The sequence below is a fragment of the Gallinula chloropus genome, assembly GCF_964237585.1.
Source record: "Gallinula chloropus genome assembly, chromosome: Z".
NCBI lineage: Eukaryota > Metazoa > Chordata > Aves > Gruiformes > Rallidae > Gallinula > Gallinula chloropus.
In genome coordinates, this window is record NC_140089.1 from 87,334,650 (window position 1) to 87,360,993 (window position 26,344).

The window sequence follows — 26,344 nt, forward strand, 5'->3', positions numbered from 1 at the left end:
GTGGGCTAGTGGAGAGTGGGACCGTGTGGGCTTTGAGGTCCCTTCCAACCCAAACTGTTCCATCAATAATTTCTGAGGAGCAGGGTGACTTTTCCCATCCTTACTGGTGACAGCAGGGTCTCGTAGCTGCTGGTGAAGGGTATCTCCATCTTTGGGGATATTCAAAAAGCTATCTGGATGTGGCCCTGGACATCTGGCTGTAGGAGGCCCTGCTTGAGCAGGAGGGTTGCACCAGATGAGCTCTAGATGTCACTTCCCACCTCAGCTGTTCTGTGACTCTGGGGCTGGGTGTCTTCATGGCCAGTATGTCAACCTGCCCACTGGACTCTGGAGGGTCCTGGAGGTTGTGGGCTGTGGGGTACACGGCCGGAGTCAGAGCTGAACCTACGTGTTGTCTGCTCCATGGTCTGCACTGCTTTGTGACCCTGAGGCTGAGACCCTGTCACTTCTTGCCTCCACGGCTTTTGCAGCAGGTGAGGGGACTGTGTGTGTGTGTGTGTGTGTGGATCCACCCAGGAGCAGAGAAGCCCACGGGCAGAGCTGGGACACCTCTGTGGCTGGCAGCAGGAGGGGCTGTGCCAGGCTGTGCCCTGGTCTGGATAGCGCCCTGTCCCTTCCAGACAGTAACCACCTTTCCCTCCCTCCTAGAATGGCAACAAGGAGAGCTCGCTTGACATGCTGGGCACGGACATCTGGGCTGCCAACACGTTTGACTCCTTCAGGTAAGCTGCTCCTGAAACACTTTAAGAGAGAGATGGACTGTGACCCCCTCCCCTGCTCTTTGCCCGTTTATCCATCCTGCCAGTACCCAGCACCAGTAAGTACCATCGCTGCTCCCCATTTAGCCTGAGGCACTGAGCACAATCAGCCTCTGTCAAGCGTCCTACATGCTTAGGAGAGGCTGCTGGGTAGGTGTGCAGCCCAGACACCTGAAACCTGTACTGATACGGTGACTTGTAATCACCTGGGAGCTGCACAGGCAAGACCTGAGGCAGCTCTAAGCTACTGCTCCAGGACTTTTCTTCCTTTAATTGGTGGTGTGATCATGCATTGGCTTCACAGTTGCTGCACAGAGCTTTTCAGCTGCTGCTTCAGCATAGGGAAAGTGGTGAAATAGGCTCTCTGTCCAGTTTTATACATCTCTCTCTCTGCAGGGGCTGAGTTCCCATGTAGAACTTGCTCCAGGCCATTGGATTGAGCATGTTGTGCAGGGCCAGAGAGAACATCTCCATTGTATGGATCAGAACACCACCTGTTGTGATATCCCCTTGATACAGAGAGCAAGCAGAGTTAGCAAGGTGTGTGCTCCATCACTAGAGAGTTAGTGCAAGCAATAGGAGCTTATCACCTCCAAAAATAGAGAAACTAAAAGAAATGTGGTAAAGCAATACAAAAAAGATGTAGAACTGTTGGAGAGGGTTCAGAGGAGCCACGAAGATGATCAGAGGGCTGGAGCAGTTCCCCTACAAAGAGAGGCTGAGGGAGCTGGGCTGGGTCAGCCTGGAGAAGAGAAGGCTGTGGGGGGACCTCACTGCAGCCTCCCAGTCCCTGAAGGGAGCAGAGGAACAGGAGGGGAATGGGCTTGTTCAAAGGGCAGACACTGGCAGGACAAGGGGGCTGGAGTGAAGCTGGAGGAGGGAAGGGGGAGATGAGATCTTAGGGGGAAGTTCTTTGCAGAGAGAGTGGTGAGGGGCTGGAAGGGGCTGCCCAGAGAGGGGGTGGGTGCCCCATCCCTGGGGGTGTTCAAGGCCAGGTTGGATGGGGCCCTGGGCAACCTTGTGTAGCTCCAGGCCTGGAGGTTGGTGTCCCTGCCTGTGGCAGGGGGGTTGGAGCTCTGTGATCCTTGGGGTCCCTTCCAACCCAGACCAGTCTGGGATTCTATGATTCTATGAAAGCAGCATGGAGGTGGGAGGCCAACATCCGTGTGCTCTGTGGCAGGGAGTGGTGCCTCCAGAGGTACCATCTTCCCTCATCTTCAGTCCCTGATGTGCCCTCTGCCATTCAGCTCAGTGGAGTTTAATCAGTGGTGGACTTCCTTTCTTTGTCTTTCCCTGCTTCTCTCTTCTAGTGGTGCGACGTGGGACTTGCAGCCGGAGAAACTAGATTTCACCCAGTTTCACAGGAAGCTGCGAAACACCTCCAAACACCCGCTGCCTCACATAGACAGAGAAGGGTGAGTGCGATGCCAGGACACCCAGCAAGGTGTCTGGCTTCTCCCTTGCAGACAGAAAGCTGATGGCATGGCTTGTGTGGAGAACAGGAGGGAAAAGGTGCTGGACCACGCCTGGGTTTTGAGGATGTCATGATTGGTCTGTCTGGGTCCTTTATCGTGCAGTTCTGAGCTGGAGCAGAGATGCTCACACTACAGGCCAAAGGAGGGGATCCTCCCCCTCTGCTCTGCCCTGGTCAGGCCCCACCTGGAGTGTTGTGGCCAGTTCTGGGCTCCCTGGGATAAAAAAGACAGGGATCTCCTGGAGAGAGTCCAGAGGAGGCTATAGAGATGATTAAAGGCCTGGAACATCTCCCCTGTGAGGAAAGGCTGAGTGAGCTGGGGCTGTTCAGCCTGGAGAGAAGAAGAGTAAGGGGGGACCTTATTCATGTTTATAAATATCTTAATGTTTATAAATATCTTAAGCAGGGGGAAATGGGCAGCCCCTTTTCAGTGTCTGTGGGGACAGGACAGGATGGGCTCAAGTTGGAGCACAGGGAGTTCCACACCAATGTGGGGAAGAACTTTTCCCCCGTGAGGGTGAGGGAGCCCTGGGACAGGCTGCCCAGGGGGTGTGGAGTCTCCTTCTCTGGAGAGATTCCAGCCCCATCTGGACCTGTGTGACCTGTCCTAGGGACCCTGCTTTGGCAGGGGGGTTGGACCTGATGATCTCTGGAGGTCCCTTCCCACCCCTTTCTGTGTATCTCATTTAGAAGCACCAGGCTAGCAATCCAATCCCACCCCAGCCCAGGTTCAGCATCTGCAGGAGGCTCATGCACCATGTAGCAACAGGCAGGACCAGACAACGGTGTGAGGCTTTTTTGTTTTATTGCCTTTGAGCTGTGAGTGTTTACTGCAGGTATATAAACAGCAATTTTCAGAATTTTTGGAACAACGTAACGCTCAGTTTCTGAGTCACTAAGTGCTTTAGTCATGTTTACTCCCATTTCTACAGATGGTTCTGAAAAGGGAGATGAAGGGGCCTCTGTAAAATAACTTAGGCTGTGCTCCGTGATAGATGGCACTTGCCAGATGATCCCACCAGCCACGTAATAAGGAGGATGCAGGAGGGCCTGATTTATGGTTCTGCCTCCAGTTCTTCCTGTACCCTGCCCAGGGTGTAGACAGGTAGAGGAGGCAGTATGGAGAGGAGATACTTAATCCCTCCTAAATACTGCACCAGTAAAAAGGACAATAAAAACCAGTGTGTGCATGGAAAAATTAAACAGATGCCATGAGCACAAGCAGTGCATCTCCCAAAATGCAGGACATAAAAGGAATCTGCATGAGAATAGAGAGAGCACAGACAAAGCTGGTTTTATTTTGTAATTAGATTTAATTTCTGAGGCGGTCTCTGCTGTGCATCCGTCAGTTCTCCGTGCGGAATCTGTGCTGAGTGTGGTTGCTGAACCTTCAGGCATCTCCACCTACTTCCTGGGCATCTTCCCTCTTGCTTGACTCAGGGTTTTAACATGCTAGCTGCACAATGAGAAATCTGATATTTAAATTAAATAAGAAACAAAACCAGGAAGCCAAAAGTGACTGTTTGGTGTGTGATTTCTGCACATTAAATATCAAAGGGACCGTTTCATTCCGTAGTCCAGTCGCTTGCCCGAGGTTGGCTGTGTCATTCAGTCCCATCCAGTTCACTGACCTCAAGTGTCTTTTGCTGGGCTGGTGCCTTTCACTCCAGGAAGGCATCTGATCTTATTTACAGATCCTGAGTTTGGTGGTGGAGTGGTTAAGGAAGACTGGGGAGCTGTACCTCATCTCTGACCTGAATTTACCTGGCTTTAATTTCCAGTGTTGGGCTCTTGCTGTGCTTTTTTTCCACTCTTCCAGTTCAAACAACCGTCTGTAGCTCTATTTTCTATTAATTCCAGGTATCTTCCCAAGCCCACGTATCACTTTAGGTTTCCCCATCATACTCTTAAGGAAGTTTCTGGACCCTCTCTCCGAAACGTGACTGCCAGAGCTACCTGTGGTCCTGTACTTCAGGCTGAGCTCTGCTGCCTGTAGGGAAAAGCTGCCTTCGTCCCCTTATTCCATGCCTCCTCATCCCCTGCTGCAGTCCAGCCTCAGACATTCACCCTGGAACACTTCCCACCCCCAGCAGAGTACCTTCTTCCTACCATACACTTGCCTGTTTGTACCTGAAACTGGTATTATTTGTCCCTGGGTGTTTGACCTTATTTTTCTCACTTTTTTCCACATATTTTTTCATATATGTATGGGTTTTATATATACATATGTACTATATATACACATATATACTATATATAAAATACTATATATAAAAATAAAGACTATATTATATTAATATAGTCTTTATATAATATATTATATATATTTATATAATATAAGAAATGTATATAAATATTATAAATAGCATATAAATATTATAAATAGCATATAAATATTCTATATAAAATAGAATATTATCTAAAATAAGTATATTTTACATACAAATACAGTATATGTGTATATATAAAAACATACATATATGAAAAATATGTTAGAAAAGTGAGAAAAATAAGGTCAAACCTATATTTCTGTATATGATATTATATATTACATAGTGTATGTAATATATAAAATTTTATACATTATGTATACATATATACTGTAGACATATGCTATATATGCATATTATACATATATGCATATATACATATACTGTATAATATGTACACATATATATACACATTATATACACATACATACACATACACACATATGCTATATTTTTGCAGTTGCAAATCAAAGCCACTGCTTCCTCTGTGAGGGAAAGTCGTCCGTTGAACACCACTGATTAACACCATAAATCAATTAGGGTGTTAATAAATTGTTTCTGTTCAACTGGCTGGTTTTCAAGCCTGGTGCTTCAGCACATGCTGCTTTTCTGCAGTTTTATTTTTACCCCATTTGCTGTCTTTTCATCAAGATTTGCTGTTCTCTGACTTACGAGGGCTGATTACCTGGACCTGCTGCTACCAAAGTTTATGTCTAATTCATGTTATTGAGCAATACCTTGTCACTAATCAACAAAAAAAGTACATTATCATCAAATCATAGAATGGCATGGGTTGGAAGGGACCCCAAGGATCACAGAGCTCCAACCGCCCCTGCCACATATATAAGTGAATATAAATATATATGTTTTCATATATATTTATTATAAATAATATATTATAAATAATATATATATATTATTTGCATGATGGAAACAGATGACCTCAGTTGTTTATATACGTAGAAGGATGATATTTATTGACCATTTTTTCTTCTTCTGCATCTCTCCTGCTCTCTGCATCCAGTTACTAATTATCTTTGGATCTATTTATATTTTTCCCCCTCTTTCTTGATCAAAGAAAGTCTCTCAGCTGCCAGCTCTGGGTCTGGTCTGTCAGAGTGTGGCTTCTCACCCCGTTTTATTTCTGCTTCACGTTTCAAACCGTGTGTCTGTGTTCCTGCCCATCGCCGTTCGCTGTCTGAGATGGGTGTTTGTGCTTGTTCGCTGACACGTTTCTCAGCAGGGGAACAGGAGCTCCCGTGGAGACCAACAGATGAGAAGTGCTTCAAAGGAAAAATCTTTTATTATGTTGCATTATTTTTTTTCTCCTTGTATTATTATGATTATGTCTTTTAACAAATGGGCTGTACTTGGGGTTTCGTTTGGTCTGGGAATTGAATCACCCGGCGCTACGGCTCAGGACTGCCCCTGGTTTTCTCACTGCTGCTGCTGCCAAAAGCATCTGGAGGCCGTGATGGGTGGTGCAGGTGGAGAGAACTGGGGGGGAAAGCATTTCATTTTGTATTAACACCTTTACACCTCTGTGGGAGTGTTTTGGAGAGGCGGCTTAGTCGCTTCGCAGAGACTTTTTGTTTCCACCAGGGTCCTTTGCAAACAAGAATTAATCTTCCCCGTGTGCTGCAATAGAAAATTAACTTAGTTCCAGCCAGGTTTCACTAGGTTTTCATAGAATCATAGGGGTTGGAAGGGACCTCAAGAGATCATCAGGTCCAACCCCCCTGCCAAAGCATCTCCCCAGCTCATATTGCACAGGGAGGCATCCAGATGGGGCTGGAATCTCTCCAGAGAAGGAGACTCCACACCCCCTGGGCAGCCTGTCCCAGGGCTCCCTCACCTTCAGTGAGAAGAATTTCTTCCCCAGATTGGTGTGGAATTCCCTGTGCTCCAACTTGAGGTCATCGCCCCTTGTCCTGTCCCCACAGACACTGAGAAGAGGCTGCCCATGTCCCCCTGTGTCCCACCCTTCAGATATTGATAAACACTGATCAGATCCCCTCTCAGGCTTCTTTTTCAAGGCTGAACAGCCCCAGCTCACTCAGCCTTTTCTCACAGGGGAGATGCTCCAGGCCCTTCAGCATCTCCGTAGCCCTTCTTTGGACTCTCTCCAGGAGATCCCTGTCCTTTTTATACCAGGGAGCCCAGAACTGGCCACAACACTCCAGATGGGGCCTGACCAGGGCAGAGCAGAGGGGGAGGATCCCCTCCTGTCACCTGCTGCCCACACTCCTCCTGATGCCCCCAGGATCCCATTGTCTCTCTCAGCCCCCAGGGCACACTGCTGGCTCATGGCCACCCTGTCACCCACCAGCACCCCCAGGTTCTTCTCCTCAGAGCTCCTCTCCAGCAGGTCATGCCCCAGCCTGTACTGATCCCAGCAGTTATCCCTTCCCAGGTGAAAGACTCTACACCTGCTTTTGTTGAATCTCATCTGGTTTTGGTTTTGTTTTCTTCTTGCCACAGGCTTGGAAAAGGGAAATACGAGGATGGCGACAGCATCAACCTGAACGACATAGAGAAAGTCCTCCCAGTCTGGCAGGTAAGGTGATGAGGACATCTCTTGCCTGTGGTATGGTGGAGACTGGCAGCTCCTTGCTTTACCTTTCCTTAGGAAACCCTCCTCAGAAATGGGAAAGCCTGGGCTGGATGAGCTGCTGGAACCTCTGTGGTTTGTAGTGGAGGTTTATCTCGGTGGTTTCAGGAGGCTTTGCAGTCAGCCTCAGTGCTGGGCAGGAGTAGTTACCATGGGGGCTCTGTTGGGAGGACAGTATAGGCTACATGCATATACACACACATGTGGGTGTGTGTGCAGGGCTCATATATTTTAGTGTAGGAGGTTCAGGAGGGCATGGAGCCTCCTGACAGCTGCAAAATCACTTGCTGCCAGGAAGCCAGCAGTGGTGGTGTGCTGACTCAGGTGTTTCCTCTGTGGGGTGTGCCTGTGTTTGCGTTCAGTGGTCCTCCATGTCTACCTTTTCTCCAGGCTTTTCTTCTCCAGACCTACCCCTCTCTCCCAGTTTTGGTAGTCGCAGTTAAATGGCTTTTGATGCTCAGATGTTGGGGAACAGCCCTCAGTTTAAAAACAACCCCAACAATGAATAGGTTAACTTGTCAGCATGGTGTAATTATTTCACTTTCCATAGCCCTGGTCCTCAGAGGAGCTCAGTGTCAGGGAAGGACAGAGACATCTCGTGTGCCTTGGTAGCATTACCCTTTTTGGTGCTGAGAGAAGAGCTTGCCAGGCTTCTTGCTCATGTGTCATGTGAGGGGAAAGGCCTTGCTCGCCCTGCAAGCCACGTAAGGACCTGACTGCTTCATCTGGGGGGGCTAACTGGCACTAAATGCACGAACCAGTGGAAAGAGTGGAGGAGAGCTGCTGACTTTGGCAGGGAGGAGCTGCTGCCTGCAGCTGTGTTCTGCTCAGTCTCTTCCATGCTTGGTATGTCTGGACTTTAGGTCACAGGGAGAAAACATTAGGTTCAGCTGAAACAGACCCCAGTAATTCTGCAAAACAAGGTTGTTGGGTTGGTTTTTTTTTTCTTCCCTGGGGAATAATTGGAAATGAGGAATCAAACCATCCTCAGTGAGAGGAGCTGACGTTCTTCCCTAGGCTTTAATTTCTTTTGTAATTGACAGTTGTTAAATAAGCCAGGTCCTCCTGGTCTGGTTATCATCTCATCCTATCCTCACACCAGGTTGTGCCCATTGACTCTGGTGAATTAATACCAATACCTGCCTTCATGTCTAGCTTAGTTCTTAGTGTGGGAGCTCTAAGCTGGAAGGGCTAGTGGGAATTCTGGATTGTGTCTTTTGTTTGTGCCTCTGGGCAGACTCATGCAACGCTGTGTTCTTCAGGAGACTCATTTACCTAGGCATGTAGAGTCACATGTGCCTGTGGGAATGAGGAGCTGGGTAGCTCTGAGTGAGGATTTATCTTGCTCGGTGTTGACAAGTGAAATACTTGCAGACAGCTGGTGTAAGCCTGACATATCATTGTTATCTGGGCTTGAATGTGGTCGTGCAGTGCTGACAATGATTTTTGCTGGTCTTTATCCTTTGTTTTCAAGGGCTCTGTGGAGCACAGAACCTGGGGGCAGAAGGGAAAATACCCGTGTGAGCATAGGGAAGAAAAGCCTTTCTCCTTCCACGGGGCTTGCTCAAACTGTGGTTATGTTTGTATCCTTCCCTGGAGAAGAGGTTTTTCATGTTGGAGAAGTATAAACTCTTATTCTGACTGTGTTTAAGATCTGATGGGCTGCCTACAGCAGCCGTGCATGGACAGAGGGGGGCGATCATCCGAGCATCCTCCAGTGCAACTGGGCTGGTCATCCGATCATCCTCCAGTGCAACGTGGCTGCAGATGTTCTGCTGCTGAATGTGCTTCAGCAGTTACAGCAGGGATAAGAGCACCGAGTTTGAGAGAGGCAGTGAGTCTTATTTGCAGGCTGTCTTGGAAATTTGGGTCCCTTGGATGGTAAGGTATGACAGACATAGGACATGAATCTGGAACTAGTTTCCAGTGTACATCCAGGTCGGTGTGTGTGTCTCTAGAGAGAAATACAGTGACTCCTCGATGGGCTTAGCAGGATATTCTGGATATCTGGGCATTAATATATTCACAGACGAGTTTTGCTGCTGGAATCTCTCAATAGTGTTTTAACAAAAAGTTCCAAGGAAAGGCTGGGACTATTTGTCGATTAAAAGATGAAAAGATAAACAAAACCCAAAGCAACCTCCTCCCCAAACCCTCTTTCTTCATAGCTGTCTGAGGGAAAAATGCCCGTTGCCAGCTTTCTGTTTTGAAACTGGAGAATGTGTCCATCCTGCTCCTTGGAGATGCTCTTGGCTTCACAGCAGGGCGTGCTCTGCCACCTCGTGGACACAGGCAGGAGGATCCAGCCCCGCAATTCCTTCGTGACAGCGTCGTTTTGGAGCTTCCTCCTGCCCCATCCTTTCAAGGCTCATCTGGTGTGGGTTTTTTAGGTTTTTTTTTTAAATGTCTTTATTTATTAACCGGTAAAACAGGCTTTGTTTTGAAGGCTTCGTGGCTAGGAGCACATGAGGTCATCGCTTTGACTCGGCCTCGTGAGCCGTAAGCCTCTTCATCTGGCCTTACTCACAGGAGTCTGTGGTTGGACTTGGGCACCGATTCACCTCAGTGCTGCCAAAAAAGTGACTTTGGGAGAAAATAATCATTTGGAGATAAGTGTTCCCCATTCATAAGGTCTGCTTTTTACTGCACGCTGGGGAGGATTGGTTGTCTGCTGTGTCAGAGGGGTGTCAGCTCAGCTGTGGAGCCAGTCTTCATCACCCTCTCCGTTCTCACCTCAGCTGGTGTGTTGGAGGCGACCATATAACCATCTTGGCATCACAAAGACGTCACGGAGAGGGCTTGGCCAGTGTGTTTTGCTTTTGCTCCCTTTGGCAAACTTCTGGAAAGGCTGTCAGGCTTGGATGTGTCACAGTGAATGCCCCAGTCCTAGGTGTGGTCTTCAGACTGCGAGCCCTTGGCAAACTCTACACCTACCAGAGAAGAGAACCCAAGAGGTCACGTCCTCCAGCATATTCTCCAATCCTCCCTGTGAAGCTGCTGTAGCTCACAAAGGATCTGGGAGGCTGCATGCCACAGGGACATGCTCTGAATGCTGCTAGAAATGAGCAGAGAGTTTTGGGACATGTCCCAAGTGGTTTCTGGACGGGCATCTTGCAGTCTTTGGCTTTCAGTTTGCTGGACTCATGCCTTTGGGATGGGCCTGCCCTCCTCTGAACAGTGTGGCTGTGCCTTCTCTGGCCAGCTGCTCCTTGTCTTGTGTTCTAGGAGGTAGAAATTATGTGGCACTTTTGAAAGGCCTGCTGGGCTTTACTGGTGCCACGGGGTAAACTTGGAAGACAGCATTGATATTGTTTGGTTTCATGTCCTAATTGCCTCACAGCTCATCTCCTTCCATTTCCTTATTGATTTTTGACCTTTTTTTGTCATATGCTCAGTGGTTACAATAAACTGCTTTTTCTCTCCTGGCTACGGTTGTCATCCAGCTTCCTTGTCAGATGAGAAACAAGGGAGCAGTTTCTTAGAAGAAATTCAGGCTCTGTAAGTTGTTCCTGTTCCTCTTAGCACCATTGTATTCCTGGCTTTGTCCAAGCAGGTTTAGAAGCCCCAGGATTCCTGACCATGCTGAGATCCCAGCTTAATTTCAGCACCTAACAGGTATTCCTGACCACTCTCATTAACTCCTCCTCACTGACAAGTGTCTTCAAAACAGACTTTACAATTTAAGTGCAGAGATGTTGTGGGTGAAGGTGGGACCTGTGCATAGGCTTGTCACTTGGGGTTCTTGACGTAGAATAAGGATGGGCTTGTCAGGTCATGATGTGTTGCATCTCAGCAGGGAGGTCTAGAGAAGGTTGGGTGATTCCCATCTGAGGATACCCGTGTCCTGTCCCTGTCAGCTCTGCAAGGAACACAGAGATACATACTCTGGATGTATCTCATCATGGCTCAAACATGGATGTGTTCTGATATGGCAGGTTCCTTAAGAGAGATGAAGCCAAACCAGGTGTCCAGTGGTAGAAGGGTGGATTCTGGTCAAGCATCCCCTCTGCTGTCACTCTGCATACAAAGAGAGAAGGCTGATGCCTAGCCCTGGTGTGAGGGCTTGCCCCTGGACTCTACAGACCACTGACCCTTTGAGGCTGGTGGTGGCAGGGGGATAGGTGTCTTTGGATCTCAGGGATGGCCCTTTGGTGGGGTGGTGTTATTTACTATCACCACAGAGTCCTCATCTTCTCCACATCCTCTCTTGCCTGCTCTTCCTGCACTGCAAAGTTGGGCAGTTCTCATTTTAGCCAGCTTGTAAGCCAGCCCAGACCCCTTCTCTTGCAGAGCCTTGGCCACAACAGTGTGGTCCTCTTTCAGTAGGCTGTTCTGCACCAGTGGAGCTGGGTGGGCTCATGTCTTTGGCATTCCCCTGCACTGGGAGTGACCTGGTCTGTGTGGTGTGCCCTGTGTGCTCTGTGTCCCTCCTGCCACAGGGTCTAACCCTGACATGATTTATGTGTCCAACACTTCTATGAACAAGTTGGAGTGGCTCCCTAGGAGCCAGAGTCTAGGGGATTTTTTTTTCCCCACCCCTAGATCCTTCTGGACTCCATCCAGAGCGTGTAGGCATGGCATTGCCTTCAGAGAAGGTTTCTAGTCTAACAAGACAGCCTCCCATATCCCAAGGGTCTTTCCAATACTGTAACTGCTAAAACCACTGTGGAAAGTCCCTGACAAAGAGCCAAGGTTTACTTGAGTATAGGTCACAACATATTGGGAGTCAGATCTGCCCTGCTGAGCTAAAAACTGTTGGTTTTGCCGTGACTTCCAGTAGGATATGGGCTTTCTGTGGCCTGGTTTTTTGGTTGCATTTAACTGATCTGACAATGACCATCTCCTTGGGCTGAGAGGGCAAATTACCATGGTCACCTGTAACCCCTTCAGCATCCCTTCCATGTTAATGGGACCATTAATGCCACCCATGTTAATGCCACCGTTGACCGAGGAAGGCAGATGAGATAATGCTGTCTCCAGAGAACCAGAGAGGAGAAGCCTGGATCAAGGCTGGCTTGTCTGCCAAGCAGGCTCTCACAAGGACCAAGCCTGGGCTCTGGGAATAGAGCACAGTAGCTGTAACCAGGTATAAATACCAGAAATTTTATCATCTCTGCAGAAGAGGGTGTCTCTTCCAGGGTTGTTTTTTTTTCTTCAGATTGTGGTGGTCTTTCATACCACATAGCAGACTTATTTGCTGCACAAAGGAAATGGCCACCAGCTCTGGCATTTCTGCTCCTAATAGTAGCAGTAGTAGTAGTAGCAGCACTGGTGGTGGTGTTAGTATTATTATTGTTAGGGTTCAGAGCTGGTTTCTGGTTTCTCAGGGAGGGTTTTATTTTCTGGCTGCCACCCAGTTGAAGCAGAAGACTGAGTGATTTTGTCTCATGGTTCACAGGGGGGTGGCTTCCCAATCTGGTGGGCACAGAAGTGCCTTTTTTTGTTGTCATTCCTGGTACTGGTCAGTTGTGCAGGTCTAGGGCCAGGCTGCCCTGTTGCTTGGAGAATGGTGAGCCTGTTAATTAGCTCCTGCCAGGATGGGAAGCGCTGAGGTCCTCTCCCCCCTTCAGTTGGGTCAGCTGGGTTCGGGTTTGGGATGAGCAAGGAGGAAGGTGAAGGGTGCCTGGCATGGCTCTGAAGGTTGAATTTGGAGGCCGAGGGGACAGGGCTGGTGGCCAAGGGGAGCCCAGCAGCACTAGAGGGCACTGCGGCCACGCAGAAGAAGAAACAAGGCTTTTTTCCCAAGCAGAGACCTCGCTCTGCTGCGGCTGCGCCGGGTCGTGCTGCTCTCCATCCCGCTGTGCCCACCCCAGGCTCAGGGTGCACGCTCAGAGTAGGGGTCCCCGGGTGCGTGGAGGGGGAAGGTGTTTCTCTCACCGGTGGCTGAGTTTGGTGCCCCTTCTGTCACAGTGAGCCTTCTAGCAGAGATCATAGAATCACAGAATCACAGGCTGGTCTGGGTTGGGAGGGACCCCAAGGGTCACAGAGCTCCAACCCCCTGCCACAGGCAGGGACACCAACCTCCAGGCCTGGAGCTACACAAGGTTGCCCAGGGCCCCAGCCAACCTGGACCTGAACACCCCCAGGGACGGGGCACCCACCCCCTCTCTGGGCAGCCCCTTCCAGCCCCTCACCACTCTCTCTGTAAAATACTTCCCCCTAATATCCAATTTAAACCTTCCTTCCTTTAGCTTCAATCTCAGATGGAGGGCCTGAGTAGAGGAGGGTTAAAACCAGGTGTGTCTGTGAACCCCCTGCCCTTGACCAAGCATCACAGACAGCTTTCACCAAGGGGAGTAGGTGCCCAAGGATTACACATGCCCCACAGGCTGAGTCTCCCTCACTTGCATCACAACACCTCTCTGACTCCTCTTGGAAATCCCCCTTTTACAAATGTAATCCTCATCTCTGCTCCCATGGGATGCTCTGGCAGGGCTTGGTCCGGAGCAATGCTCCACCCACCAAGGAGCAGTGTCAGCTGTATGGAGGGGTCTTCCCTTTCTCTGGAAGTTGCTCTTGCCCCATCAAATACATCACTGAACACCCACATTCCCATTTGTCCATCTGTCTCTGCCCTCCATCTACCATCTTGTCCCTAGCCCACTTTGAATCACAGAATCACAGAGTCACAAGGTTGGAAAAGACCTCTAAGCTCATCAAATCCAACTGTTCCTGTCCTGTGCTAAACCAGATCCCTGAGCACCTCATCTCCCCTCTGTTAAACACACCCAGGGCTGGGGACTCAGCCCCCTCACTGGGCAGCCTGTGCCAGGCCCTGACGACTCTGCCAGGGAAGAACTTTTCCCTCCCAGCTGAGCTGCCCCTGCCCTGGGGCAGCTTGAGCCCATTGCCCCTTGTCCCATCTCCTGTCCCCTGGCTGAAGAGACCATCACCCACTTCTCTGCACCCTCCTGGCAGGGCAGGGGAGGTGGGGAGAACGATCTGGGGAGGAAAGAGAACATGAAGGACATGCCAACCTTAGCAGTAGGGATATGAAGACCGTGTGGTGATGTCCACTGCTGGACCATCTCTGTTCCTGAGATCCCAGTTTGGCACTGGTTTGTGCTCCAGAAAAATACAATTAGAGGGATTCTGGCTGCTTTGCAGCTTTTGCTTGGGCCAGGTTGATGAAGGAGTAGACACGAAGTGGATGAGGGGCAGGCCTGAGCTAAGCTTGCCAATAGGAGATGGTGGGTTTTCGGTTTGTGGCCAAGAACAACAAGGATATGAGAGAAGAGAGTGAGAGGGCTGAATGGGTAAGTCTGACCCTGGGAGGATGATGCAGAAACATCTTCTGTTTTGCTTTTAACAAATTCATAAGTAGTTTTAGACCTGAGTACTGTGGTTTCCTGGGGAATTAACTGATTGGGGTATGGGGACTTGTACTGGGGTACAAATATCAACTTGGTAGGCACCTGAGGCTCAAAAAATGTCAACCTCATTGAGCTCTGGCTTAAACACGCAGGGGAACAGGAAGGACTTTTCCCAACATCATAGCTGACTTCCCTTTCAAAAAGGTTTGCTTTGGTGCAGCAAACCTGAAAGGTTTTGGGTTTTTCCAGTCCTTTCAATAAACTTTCCTCCCCCCACCAACCCCCCAAATCCTGCCTGAATTTTAGCTTCTGGATGGTGTTACATCTTAGTCTGCTTTATTTTCCCAGAGGATTCATTAGAAATCTGAGAGAGCTTTTGCTGCACTCCCTTGAATTTGCTGAATATTTTCCTGAAGCCATTTGTAGTGTAATGATTAAGTTAACAATAAAAAAGTTATTACAAGTAGTAAAAAAAAAAAAAAGGAGTTTTAAAGATCCTAAAGGAAAACTCAATGTCTCTTTGGTCAACTATTTCTGCTGGCTTGGCTATTTCCACTTCCTAATCCTCTTCCCTGCTCTCCATGGAAGACATGAATGTTTAATAAAATAAAATAAAGGGAAGGAAGGAATTTTTCTTTCAAAAAAAAAAAAGAGAGTAGAAATACTGCAGGACCAGAGAAGAGAGACGTGCCTAAGTCCCCATTGGCAGAGGGACTGGCAGAGCCTAGAAACACATCGGTCTCTAAAAATCCTGCTAATGGGGGATGTCCTTGTCCCTTGTCAGACAAAATACGAGGTTAATGTTTCCTGTGGCATTTTAAAGTTTCTTCTGGACCAGAAGATGCTCGCCCCTCCCCTTCTTTCTGCTGCCTTTCCTCTGATCTTATAGAAATAGAAACCGATACAATAAACAAGACCAGAAGTTCTTAAAATGCGAATTTCCTGCCTGGAGGCAAGTGAATCCCGTCCAGCTTGAGGAGATGTATATATAGCTATGGGTGTAAATATAGGTATTTAGTGGCAGGATAAGTGTTTATTGCAATCCAAGGTGGTTTGGTCAAAGATTGTCCCTTAAGTGGGAAATTTATTGCTTCACACGACGCCTGGATGTCTCTTCCGCGGGGAGAATAAAGGCTGTTTATGAAGGGAATTAAACGCCGTCCTCGCCTGCGGGAGCACACCGAGCCCTGAAACCCAGAGCTCCTTGCTAGTCCCACGTTTGGGTTGTCCCTCGCTTGAGGATTTTAAAAATACCTTCAAGGTTTGTTTGGATTTTTCAAGGTACTCCACAAGACTTCTGCTGGCTCTAAAAGTGACAGGCACTCCTCGGCTGTCACGCGTGCTGGCGTGGTCAGTGATGGAAAACTCTTGTGCCATCCCCAAATCCCTTTGCTGGGTGGTGGGGCTGAAGGATTTCCGTGGGGATAAGAGAAGTAGCAAGAGGAAAGTGGTCTCTGCACCTTTGGGAGCACGATGCTGCCCTGGTGTCCATGTTTCCCATGGTTATTCTGATCTGCATCCTCACCTGCTGGTACCACTGTGGAGAAACTCCTCATTGTTGGCTTGCTTTCTTTTCAATTCTTTTCTTTTTTCTTTTTTTTTTTTCACCCAAATTCCTGTAATGTATGAGCAGAGAAACCACTGGAGAATGATAAAACTTCATTTCTTCCTGCTTTTGTGACCCACTTGATTATTTCGCTTCTCATTGTATATTCTTTTGAGGTGCCTTGTCCGAACGGAAAGAAAATATGTATGCTTATAGGAACTGTTTGTTTCCCCTTGGCTGGGCAAAGTAAGCAGGTATCACATAAGATATGGATTGCTTCTGCTTGCTGGTCCTGGGGAGGGAGCTGGTGACACTCATTACACCACACGCTTTATTCCTTAAAGCTGGTGGGCTGCGTATGTCTTCGTCTGGCCAGCTTTCCTCTTGTGGCTGTGGAGAAACACAACATAAAAACATGTGTTCCTCAAGTCTGGGTCACAGAATCAGCAGGTTAGAAAAGACCTTTAAGATCATCAAGTCCAACCGTTCCTGTCCTGTGCTAAAACAGATCCCTGAGCACCTCATCTCCCCTCTGTTAAACACACCCAGGGCTGGGGACTCAGCCCCCTCCCTGGGCAGCCTGTGCCAGGCCCTGACAACTCTGCCAGAAAGAACTTTGCCCTCCCAGCTGAGCTGCCCCTGCCCTGGGGCAGCTTGAGCCCATTGCCCCTTGTCCCATCTCCTGTCCCCTGGCTGAAGAGACCATCGCCCACCTCTCTGCACCCTCCTGGCAGGGCAGGGGAGGTGGGGAGAAGGTCTCCCCTCAGCCTCCTCTTCTCCAGGCTCAACACCCCCAGCTCTCTCAGCTGCTCCTCAGAGGATTTGCCCTCCAGCCCCTTCCCCAGCCTGGTTGCCCTTCTCTGGACTCGCTCCAGGACCTCAATGTCCTTCTGATGGTGAGGAGCCCAGAACTGGACCCAGCACTCCAGGTGCAGCCTCACCAGTGCCCAGTCCAGGGGCACAATCCCCTCCCCAGACCTACTGGCCACACTGTGTCTGACACAAGCCAGGATGCCATTGGCCTTCCTGGCCACCCGGTCACACTGCTGGCTCATGTTCAGCCTGCAGCCACCCAACACCCCCAGGTCCTCCTCTGCCTGACAGCTCTCCAGCCAGTGTCCCCCAAGCCTGTAGCGCTGCTGGGGGTTGTTGTGTCCCCTGTGCAGGACTTGGCCTTGTTGGAGTCCTGCACGTGGGACTTAACAAGTTGGGCCGCTGCATGTTTGCTGGGTAAGAACAGGAAGGTTTGGGGTTGGTAGTTGCATGGGGTATGGTTTGAAGAGCAGTGGGAGAAGAAAGACACCCTTTTCTCACCATGATTTCATGGAGGGAAGCCAGCATTCAAGATTCAGGTGTGAAGCACAAATTTGCATGTGTTGCCATGTGAAAGAAAACATGAGTCCAGGATGATCTTCAGGTTTCCAGCCTGATGGTACCAGGAGCTCCCTCTGCTGCTGCTGGACCTCCTGAACGTGCTATGGCATGACAGTTGTGGCCAGTCTGTTCCTGCCACTAAGATTTTTTGGAAAATCTTGGTTTTCCAAAAGGAGGGGGTTAGGGTGTGTCTTTCTAAAGGTTTCCCTGCATTTTGGGGGGGTCGGTCCATGTCAGTGCATCCATGGAGCTTGTTCAGCCCAACAGCAAGGATCTCTTGTGTAGACAGCACTGGGAGATGTAAAGCATGGAGGAGCCTCAGGGTTTCCTGTGTTTATACAACCAGAGTAATCTAAAGGCTGTGGAGAACCTGGGATCTAGGCAGGGCCCCATGGGTCGTGTTGGATTTGTAGGGACAACCTGCGTGCTTAAAAAAATCATCTTCTTGCACACAAATCTTAACCTGGAGCCCCAGCGATGGGTTTTGGTGCCTGGCTTGTTGGGGTAACGTTTTCACTTGTGCTTTGTTTTTTTGCTTTTGGTGCAAATCAGCCCCTCCCTGTGTGCCTCCAGGCTTCAGGAGCCCGTACAGTCCCCCCATGCCTCTCAGAGCATCGCTTCCCAGCACCGAAAACAGGTCACCACCTCGATGAACAGAAAGTCAAGGAGTCAACTCACCAAAAACGGGGGAAGAGTGGGGCGGGGTGGTGGGGAAGAAAAATGCCCTGGCCACGATGAGTGAGATGTGAGCAGCCACCTTGCCATGCAATCACAATATCAGTTTGGGGTTGGGTTTGTGGGGTTTGGGGTTTTTTTTTTCTGTTTTATATTTTTTATGGTTGGCTTAACGATTAAAAGGCTACACTGCGCTTTGGTTTTTCCAGTCTGCTGCGCCGTGTGTGACCCTGGTGACTCCCGAGTTAAGCCTCATTATATAATGGCGGGGTGTTTTTTTGGAAAACCTCCATTTAATCCTTTTTTTGGAGCAGAATTCGCTGGTTTTGTTTTCTTTCATATCGTCGTCTCGTTTCCCCCCCACCCCACCTCCCCACTCCCCCCACCCCCACCCCCTACCCCCGCCTACCCCTTCCCCGGCGGGCGCACACTGGAGGCGTCAGTCTGGGAGCAGGGTCCTTTCTTCCTTTTCTTTTTCTTTTTTTTTTTTTTTTTTCCAAATCTGAGGAGAAAGGAAAGAAAAAAAATGGTTTATTTTCGTTTGCTTGGGTTACAGCGCCTTTCCCCGCCGTCCAGGGGAAGGACTACGTGATGTGCAGCAGGTATTTTGTGAATGGAGCGCAACCCTGTGACTCCCCGTCGCTCTACCAAAGGGGGAGGCAGGGGAAGGAGAAAGGAAAAAAAAATAATAATTAAATAATTAAAAAAAAAAAAAAATCACCACCCAGTGACTCCATCTGACTCGTTTTGGCTGGAAAACATTTTCAGCGCTGTGGTTCTTAAGCCAGGAGGAAGCTTTCTTCTGGCCCAAGAACAATAAAGGGGTCAGCAGCCTGATCCTCCCTCCTACACCCTCTTCCTTCCATTGTGAGGGGTCTGTGCAAATATCCCAGGCTGCTGCTGCTGGGGCCTGAGGGACCTGAGCTACACATGTGACATTAAAGAGAGACGCTGTGAACTCAGTAAACCTGAGCTGGAGGGAAAAAAAAGGGGGAAAAAAATAAAAGAAAGAGAAAAAACCCCAAAATCGAGTCTCTGGGGTGCTCTATTTGTAGTGTAGAGCTGTGCTTGGAGAAGGTACTGATAGGTCTTTCTCATGGTGGGTTAGATCTGTCCCCTTACCATGTATAGCTGCTCCTCCACGATGCTATGGCAATGTCATCCCTAGCATCTGCTCAACAAGTGTCCAAATCCCCACAGAGGGTGGGTGAGCACTCGTGTCTCACCAACCCTTGAGTGTTGTCCAAGCTGGAGAATTTCTGCTGCTCTTGTAGTTCATGTGCAAAGACTGAGTACTGGTGGCATGTGGTCTCCTGCCTCCCTTGTTGTCCTTGCTCTGGGTGTTGACCAGTTTTTGGCAGCACCCAGGTATTCAAACATGACATGCAATTCTACTCCTGGGATGTACATCACAATACAAGTAGGTCTGAGCCAGGAAAATGTCTTGGGAGAAGTTCTGTGGTGCCTGACCTATGGTGTCTTGTCCACCAGTCCCGTCCATCATCCAAACAGCTTTCATCTCTCTGTTTGGGGAGGTTGTACATGAATCAGAGTGCTGCTGTGGTTTCTGTGATACTTCTTGTGAACCCAGGCAGTCATGAATCACAGAATCACCGAGTTGTAGGGGTTGGAACAAACCTCCAGAGATCAAATCCAATCCCCCGGCCAAAGCAGGGTCTCTAGGACAGGTCACGCAGGGAGACATCCAGATGGGGCTGGAATCTCTCCAGAGAAGGAGACTCCACACCCCCTGGGCAGCCTGTCCCAGGGCTCCCTCACCCTCACTGGGAAGAAGTTCTTCCCCAGATTGTTGCGGAACTCCCTGTGCTCCGACTTGAAGCCATTAATGAAACCTGCAGACCACGCTGGGTTCTGTCACCATGAACGATGAAAATTTTTCCAGCTGTCACCTTGCCAGCCTCAACATTGGTACCTGCCAGGCTAGAGACCACCTACCTTCTTCCCAAAGGAGAAGGTGGCACCCTTCAACGAGACGGCGAGTTCACTACAGTAAGCTGCACCACGCACTCAAGACCTGATTCATTTGCCAGATGGAGAGTGGACGATGCTCATCAAAATTATAGGAACCCACCTCTACTTTCCCCCTCCCTCTCCCCCCACCCCCTTTTCCCACCCCCACTTTTTTGATTCTCCGCAATAACCAGATAATAGCAACGTGTGACCTCCTCTGGTGGCGTTGCGGCCCGGCGGGCCTTGGCACCCGGCAGTCGGATGAATCATGGTGGTGATTTCTGCCGTTAAGGCAGTTCCGGCCGTTATTATCTCCTCGCCGTGTCGATAAGGCCTTCGGTGGCGATGGCCAGGATTTCCTCGCACTACAGAGCCTTCCTGAAGATCAGCCCCGCCAGCGCTGGAGGAAGTGAGCCCGTTACAGGGTCGCTCCTGGCTGCTGAGAACTGGGTGGCCAACTTCAAACGTACGTGCGGCCCGACATGATCCGAACGGCGCGGCAGCGGCGGCAGCAGCGGCGGCTCCCCTTTCCCCTCGCCGCTCTCGTGGGTGCAGGCGGGCGTCTACGTGGGGTGTTTGCTTACACACGCACACACACGTGTGTGTGGGAGCTCCTTCTGACAGTGCTCCAGGGGATGAAGCAAGACCAAGCCTGGCTCTGGAGAAACATGGGGAGGCCAGGACCCTGGCAATGGAGATGGAGGAGGATGGTCTCACGTCTCGCCTGAAATCCCAAGGGCATGGTGGGAACGTTGCGTGGCTGGGGAGAAATTCAGGGTCTCGCACCCACCCCTCTTACCCTGGGGTCCTTTAGTGGAAAGGAAAACTAATTTTAGTGCCATTTATACATGCTTAGGCAAACAGATTTGTTATTTAAACTTTTTTTCAATGTTTTTTTGTTTATTTTGTTGTTTTGTTTTTTTTTAAATGACCTTGTTTGAAGGTAACAGCAAACAACCCGCGAGTTCTTCTTCCAGCCTTGGATTTAAGTTGCTTTTCTCCTGGTGCCAGAGCAGCTTTCTGACCTCTGCGTACAGGGTCTAACTCCAGGGGTTCGGTGCTGTTCCCAAGCACCGAAATTGTTTATTGTGCAGGTTAGTAAACAATCATTTGGGCTGTGTTGGCCTTGGTGGAGGGCAGGTGAAGCCTGGCAAGCTCCCAAGGACACAGGTTCTTTGCTGCTTTGCCTTCTCTAGAAGAAGAAACAGTGCCCAGCTGCCTGTGGCCTGTGAGGTCACGAAATTATATCACAAGTAGCTCCAAGGGCTGCGTGTGTACAGGGGGCTGGGAACCTGCCACGTCAGAGGTGGAGCTCCCTGACTACTTGGCCATCCTGCTATTCCTGTCTTGAAGTGGAAGCAAATCGCCTCCTTTGGCTCCAGACTTGCCAGGTCCTTTTTTCGTGGTACGATTTGCATACAAGACGGGGCTTGAAACTGTTTTGACAGTCCTCAGCATTCCTGAAAGTCGCTGGCTCAGGAAGGGCAAGGCTGCTGATGGCTCCTGCCCTTCTTCTGGCATGGGGTTGTGTAAAAAGATAAGGAGTTTTGGCAACGTGGAAGTCTTTTCTGTACGCGCTGCAGTGAGAATGGACAGTCGAGCGTTCGCCTAGGGTGGTTTGCAGTTGGGATGGAGTAATCTAGACGTAGCACAGGCAACTCGGGTGCTCCTGCCCAGGTGGGGAAGGACTGACTGTTCAGGAGCATGGAGTAATGCAGCCGAGGATGGGTAGGAGGTGGGGACGGAGAAGGGGTGGGAGTGGGATTTGGCGACGTCCTGTAAGTCCACTGTCAAGTCTGGGCAAGTTCTTCTCCGGGATGAGAGCAACCGTGTTTCTGGAGGTGCCCACAGCAAGTCTTCACCTTCTGTTTCCTAATTTCCAGTCTGCTCATCTGTTTTGTCCATACCTTCTGAGGGTGGCCTGCGTGGCCTGTTTGGAGTGGAGGCCTCTCTGTGCCTGCGGGCTTTCGCTCCTCCAGACCCGCATACATGCCCGCAGCCACCCAGGTCCTACCATGGGTAGATGCAACCAAAATGAAGTGAAAAGGCTTGAATGAAAGGGCACAGCAGACAGAGAAGTCGTGCAGGTGTTTGGAGGAGACTTCCAGCCCTCTAGAAGCTGTCTGGCCCCTCGGAAGGTTCCCTGTTGGGTGCTGTGCTTTCCTGCAGGTGAAAGCCTGTTGGTCTCACGGATTCCATGTTTCCACATGTCTCTTCTTCTCCTCTGTGTCCATCCCTTGTCAGACCTCAACATGCACGCAAGTCACATCCAGAGGATGGGTTGGAGGAGGTTCCTGCCCTGGGAGATGAGGACTGTGGTAACTGGGGGTTTCTGCTGGAGATTTTACGGAGTCTTTCTGGGTTGGGAGCTGTGTGCAGTAGGAACAGTCATCAGCCTCATCTTACATGCACCTTGTCTCACTGGTTAGGACCGTTTCCACACCCCCCACCACCACCATCAAGAATTTCCGTTATTCCCTTTCCTGAGGCTTTGTTTGGGTGGGGATTTCTGGAAGGTATTTCACAGGCAGGTGTAATTAAAGAAAGACGTGCTTTGCCTGGAGGCTAGGCAAGGTTTCTTGAAAGAAAGAAAGAAAAAAAAAGAAAGAAAGAAGCCTTTGGCTCGGTGGCAAAACAGAAATCGTTTGCTGCCTGGTCAGATGGAGGGGAGGTCAGGGAAAGGGGGGAGCTAATCAGCTGGGAAGCATCCCGGTTGAACGCCGCACACCGGGGTTAAGGCCCTTATCCAGCAAATCCTTGAAATATGTGCTTAATTTTAAGTCCCCCTGACTTCAATCTGTTTATTCTTGTGCTTAAGTTTAAGCATGTGCCTAAGTGCTCGGCTGGCCGAGGGCCAAGGCAAATAGTAGACTTAGAGGCAGATTCACATACAGTGAACGCTGGGCCGGACTGAAGCCCCGTGGGATGGCGGATGCTCGGGCAGGTCTGGGGTGACAGAAGGGGACAGGGCTGCAAACCTCTAGCCTGTCTCAGCTCTGTCAGGTTATTTGGTGCTGGGTACCACGGACCTCACAGAGAGCATCCTAATGGCATCATCTCTACATGGGTACTTTAATTTCAGTGTCCAGAGGCAGTGGCCTCACAGGTAACCTTGTGCCTATCGCAAACACAGCCTTGGGGGGGGAAAAAAAAGTATTTATTTTAATTTTTATTTATTAATTGAGAGAGAGGAATGTTTTAGGGGAGGAAAATAACCTTGATTTTATCATCAGAAGAGGAAGGGGTGCAGATTATGTGACCTGGCCAATAAATCTTCGTAGGAATTTGCGTGGCTGCAGTAACGATGACAACAAAAAGGACTCCTCTATTAGCACAAGCTTTTATAATGGCTTTATCTTCTTCTTTCCTGCTCCAAGCTAATTCCTGAGAGCCTTCTTTTAATCCCCCCCCCCCCCCCCTCCTTTTGCTCATCCAGCCTGGACTTCTTAGAATGGCAAAAACCAAATGGTCTGGGTTTTTTTCCTTTCTTTTTAACCTACAAACAACAGTGTTAAAAGCAGGTAGCGGCCGCGGTGGGCACACACCAAGGTGAAAAGCCACCATCAGAAAACAAAGGTCTGTGTTTTTTCCCAAAACGCCACTACCAGGGGTTAAGGGAAATCTGCAGCTGGAACAAATACAGCGCTCGTCTGACTTCCTCAATAGCTCTGCTGGGGGAGCGGGCAGTCGCCAGACGAAGGAAGCGCGGTTAGCCATCGAGTCTTTGAATGCAGCTCCGTTTCCCCCTTCAAACCCGTGGAATTTATATTAACCTCCAGCTTTTCTTAGCTGGTGGGAATTTTTTGTGTTGGGTTTGGGTTTGTTTTCTTTCTTTTTTTTTTCTTTTTACTTTTTTTTTTTGCCATGAGGAAGAGCCTCCCTTCTGTTGCTTCAGTTTGGAGGAGGAGGAGATGGTTCTGCTCCTCACCACAGTGTTCTTTCTGGCAAAAGCCCATGGATCTTAAGTGAATGATTTGCTATTGGTAAGGAGAGAGGTAGAGGCTGAGGCTGCCACGCACGGAGATGCAGGCATCTGATGACTTGGTTTCAGGAAAGGCAGGCTTGAGCCATCCCAGCTCTCCAGGTTGTCTCTGATCCCAGCAGGGATGTAGGCAGGAAGAAGGACCCCCCGTGTGCCCTTAGCATCTTGTACATGGGTGTAACTCTATACAGCGGGCAAAGAGCAACATGCAAGCAAGGATGTATAAACTGCTTTTGGAAAGGTGTTTGGTACCTAATTTAAGGCTGTGGGTAGACCCATGGGAGAGCTACCCAGGTGAGCAGTGTGGAGCAGAGTGTGGGAAGACCTTGTTTTGCATCCCAGAGCTGCTGTAGGGATGATTTCAGTGAAGGCATAACAATTAGTATCTGTACACTGTTTATGGCTGCAGTGCTGATGGTGGTGAGAAAGGATCCTGGGCAGCAGAGGGAGAGAGCTGAAAAGGAGCAGGGGAAGTACTGGTTGCCAAAATTCCCACCTCTTTGGTAGCAAGCAGTTTGATGGCTTCTGAGTTGCTCTTAATGCAGCGCATCTGTGGCTTTCCAGTCATGCCCCTTTCTGCTCATCAGTCATGCTGCTCTTAGTGATCACTGTCTCATACCCATCTGAGCTTCTGAGCCTGTCTCACCACAGTCTTACCAGCAAGAAGGGCAGCAAGGAAAGGAAAAAGGATCTAAAAAAGCTCTAGGGAGGAGGGGCAATGTGACACAGGACATCCCAGTAAGCAAGGTCTTTGGTGCTGGTCAGTTGGCAAATGAAAATATCCAACAGCTGGGCTGGTTTGTTGAGTTTTGTTGCTGGTTCTTCTTTGTCCCTGCTTGGTTCTGATGACAGAATCACAGAACCACAAGGTTGGAAAAGACCTTTAAGGTCATCAAGTCCAACCGTTCTTGTCCTGTGCTAACCCAGACCCCTGAGCACCTCATCTCCCCTCTGTTAAACACACCCAGGGCTGGGACTCAGCCCCCTCCCTGGGCAGCCTGTTCCAGCCCTGACAACTCTGCCAGGGAAGGACTTTTCCCTCCCAGCTGAGCTGCCCCTGCCCTGGGGCAGCTTGAGCCCATTGCCCCTTGTCCCAGCTCCTGTCCCCTGGCTGAAGAGACCATCGCCCACCTCTCTGCACCCTCCTGGCAGGGCAGGGGAGGTGGGGAGAAGGGCTCCCCTCAGCCTCCTCTTCTCCAGGCTCAACACCCCCAGCTCCCTCAGCTGCTTCTCACAGGATTTGCCCTCCAGCCCCTTCCCCAGCCTGGTTGCCCTTCTCTGGACTCACTCCAGGACCTCAATGTCCTTCTGATGGTGAGAAGCCCAGAACTGGACCCAGCACTCGAGGTGCAGCCTCCCCAGTGCCCAGTCCAGGGGCACAATCCCCTCCCCAGACCTACTGGCCACACTGTGTCTGACACAAGCCAGGATGCCTTTGGCCTTCCTGGTCACCTGGGCACACTGCTGGCTCATGTTCAGCCTGCAGCCACCCAACACCCCCAGGTCCTTCTCCTCCTGGCAGCTCTCCAGCCAGTTCAGGTGATCCAGCACCTGAAAGTACATCCTCTTTGCTGATGTAAAATGAGTTGAAGGTGCTTCACCCAGCTCCTCACAAAGGCATCAGTAACTGCTGCTTTCACTGGCAGAGAAGCCGATGTCTGAAGGATGCCTGTGTTATTTGGAGCTGTTGTGATGGAGGTTCAGCCTTTGCAAGGTGCAGGAGAGCAGATACGTCTGTCTTACTGCCTATCCTGTGGCAGATTTTGGATAAAAACCAGCTTTTCAGGGTCTTTTTTTCTTTTTTTGTGAAAATGCCAGACCTGTTTCCAAGTGTCACATTTAGAGACACCTGTAAAGGAGTGACAAACTTGCTTTTCTTACTCATCCTCCTTTTACTATTCAAAGTAGTCCCCGGCTCCCAGAGGTCTGCAGAGCACCAGTGAAGAACCAGCACCCTAATTAATATGTGGTGTGATAAGATTGATCCTCTGTTTTCTGTGCTTGTCCCTGCATTAACACCCATTACAGCAGGAGAAATCTTAGTCCTCAGTGCACAGAAGGAAGATCCTGGGAGGGAGCATATGGACACAGTTTCTTCCACCCAGGTACCAACAACCTATCGAGGAGAAAGTCAAGCCCTGGTGTTGTACAGCCCACACTCCTGCGAAGAAATGAGACTTTTTCAAAGGGAAGAACAAGGCTTTTATAGGATTAAATTGGGATTTGCACACTGGGGTATTTTCCAGGCTGGGGTGGCTGTGACATGGGAAGCTCATTGTCTCTCTGGGCTGAGCTAAGACTAAGCAGAGGCATCAGAGAGGAGAAAACACACTTCTTTGTGGTATGGTCCCAGGGAAATTGCACGGGCTG

General features: G+C 49.8%; 1 protein-coding gene across 2 annotated transcripts in view; it reads left to right on the forward strand.

Annotated features, from left to right (window-relative positions):
• Nucleotides 1-26,344, forward strand: part of CTIF (cap binding complex dependent translation initiation factor) — a gene marked incomplete at both ends in the record, with an annotated part of 131,305 nt that overhangs the window by 23,173 nt on the left and 81,788 nt on the right. For both annotated transcript variants that reach the window (XM_084278201.1, XM_084278202.1), the window contains 3 exons: nucleotides 649-722; nucleotides 2,069-2,173; nucleotides 6,984-7,059. In XM_084278201.1, the coding sequence (XP_084134327.1) occupies nucleotides 649-722; nucleotides 2,069-2,173; nucleotides 6,984-7,059 (255 nt within the window). The remainder of the gene's footprint in view (nucleotides 1-648; nucleotides 723-2,068; nucleotides 2,174-6,983; nucleotides 7,060-26,344) is intronic.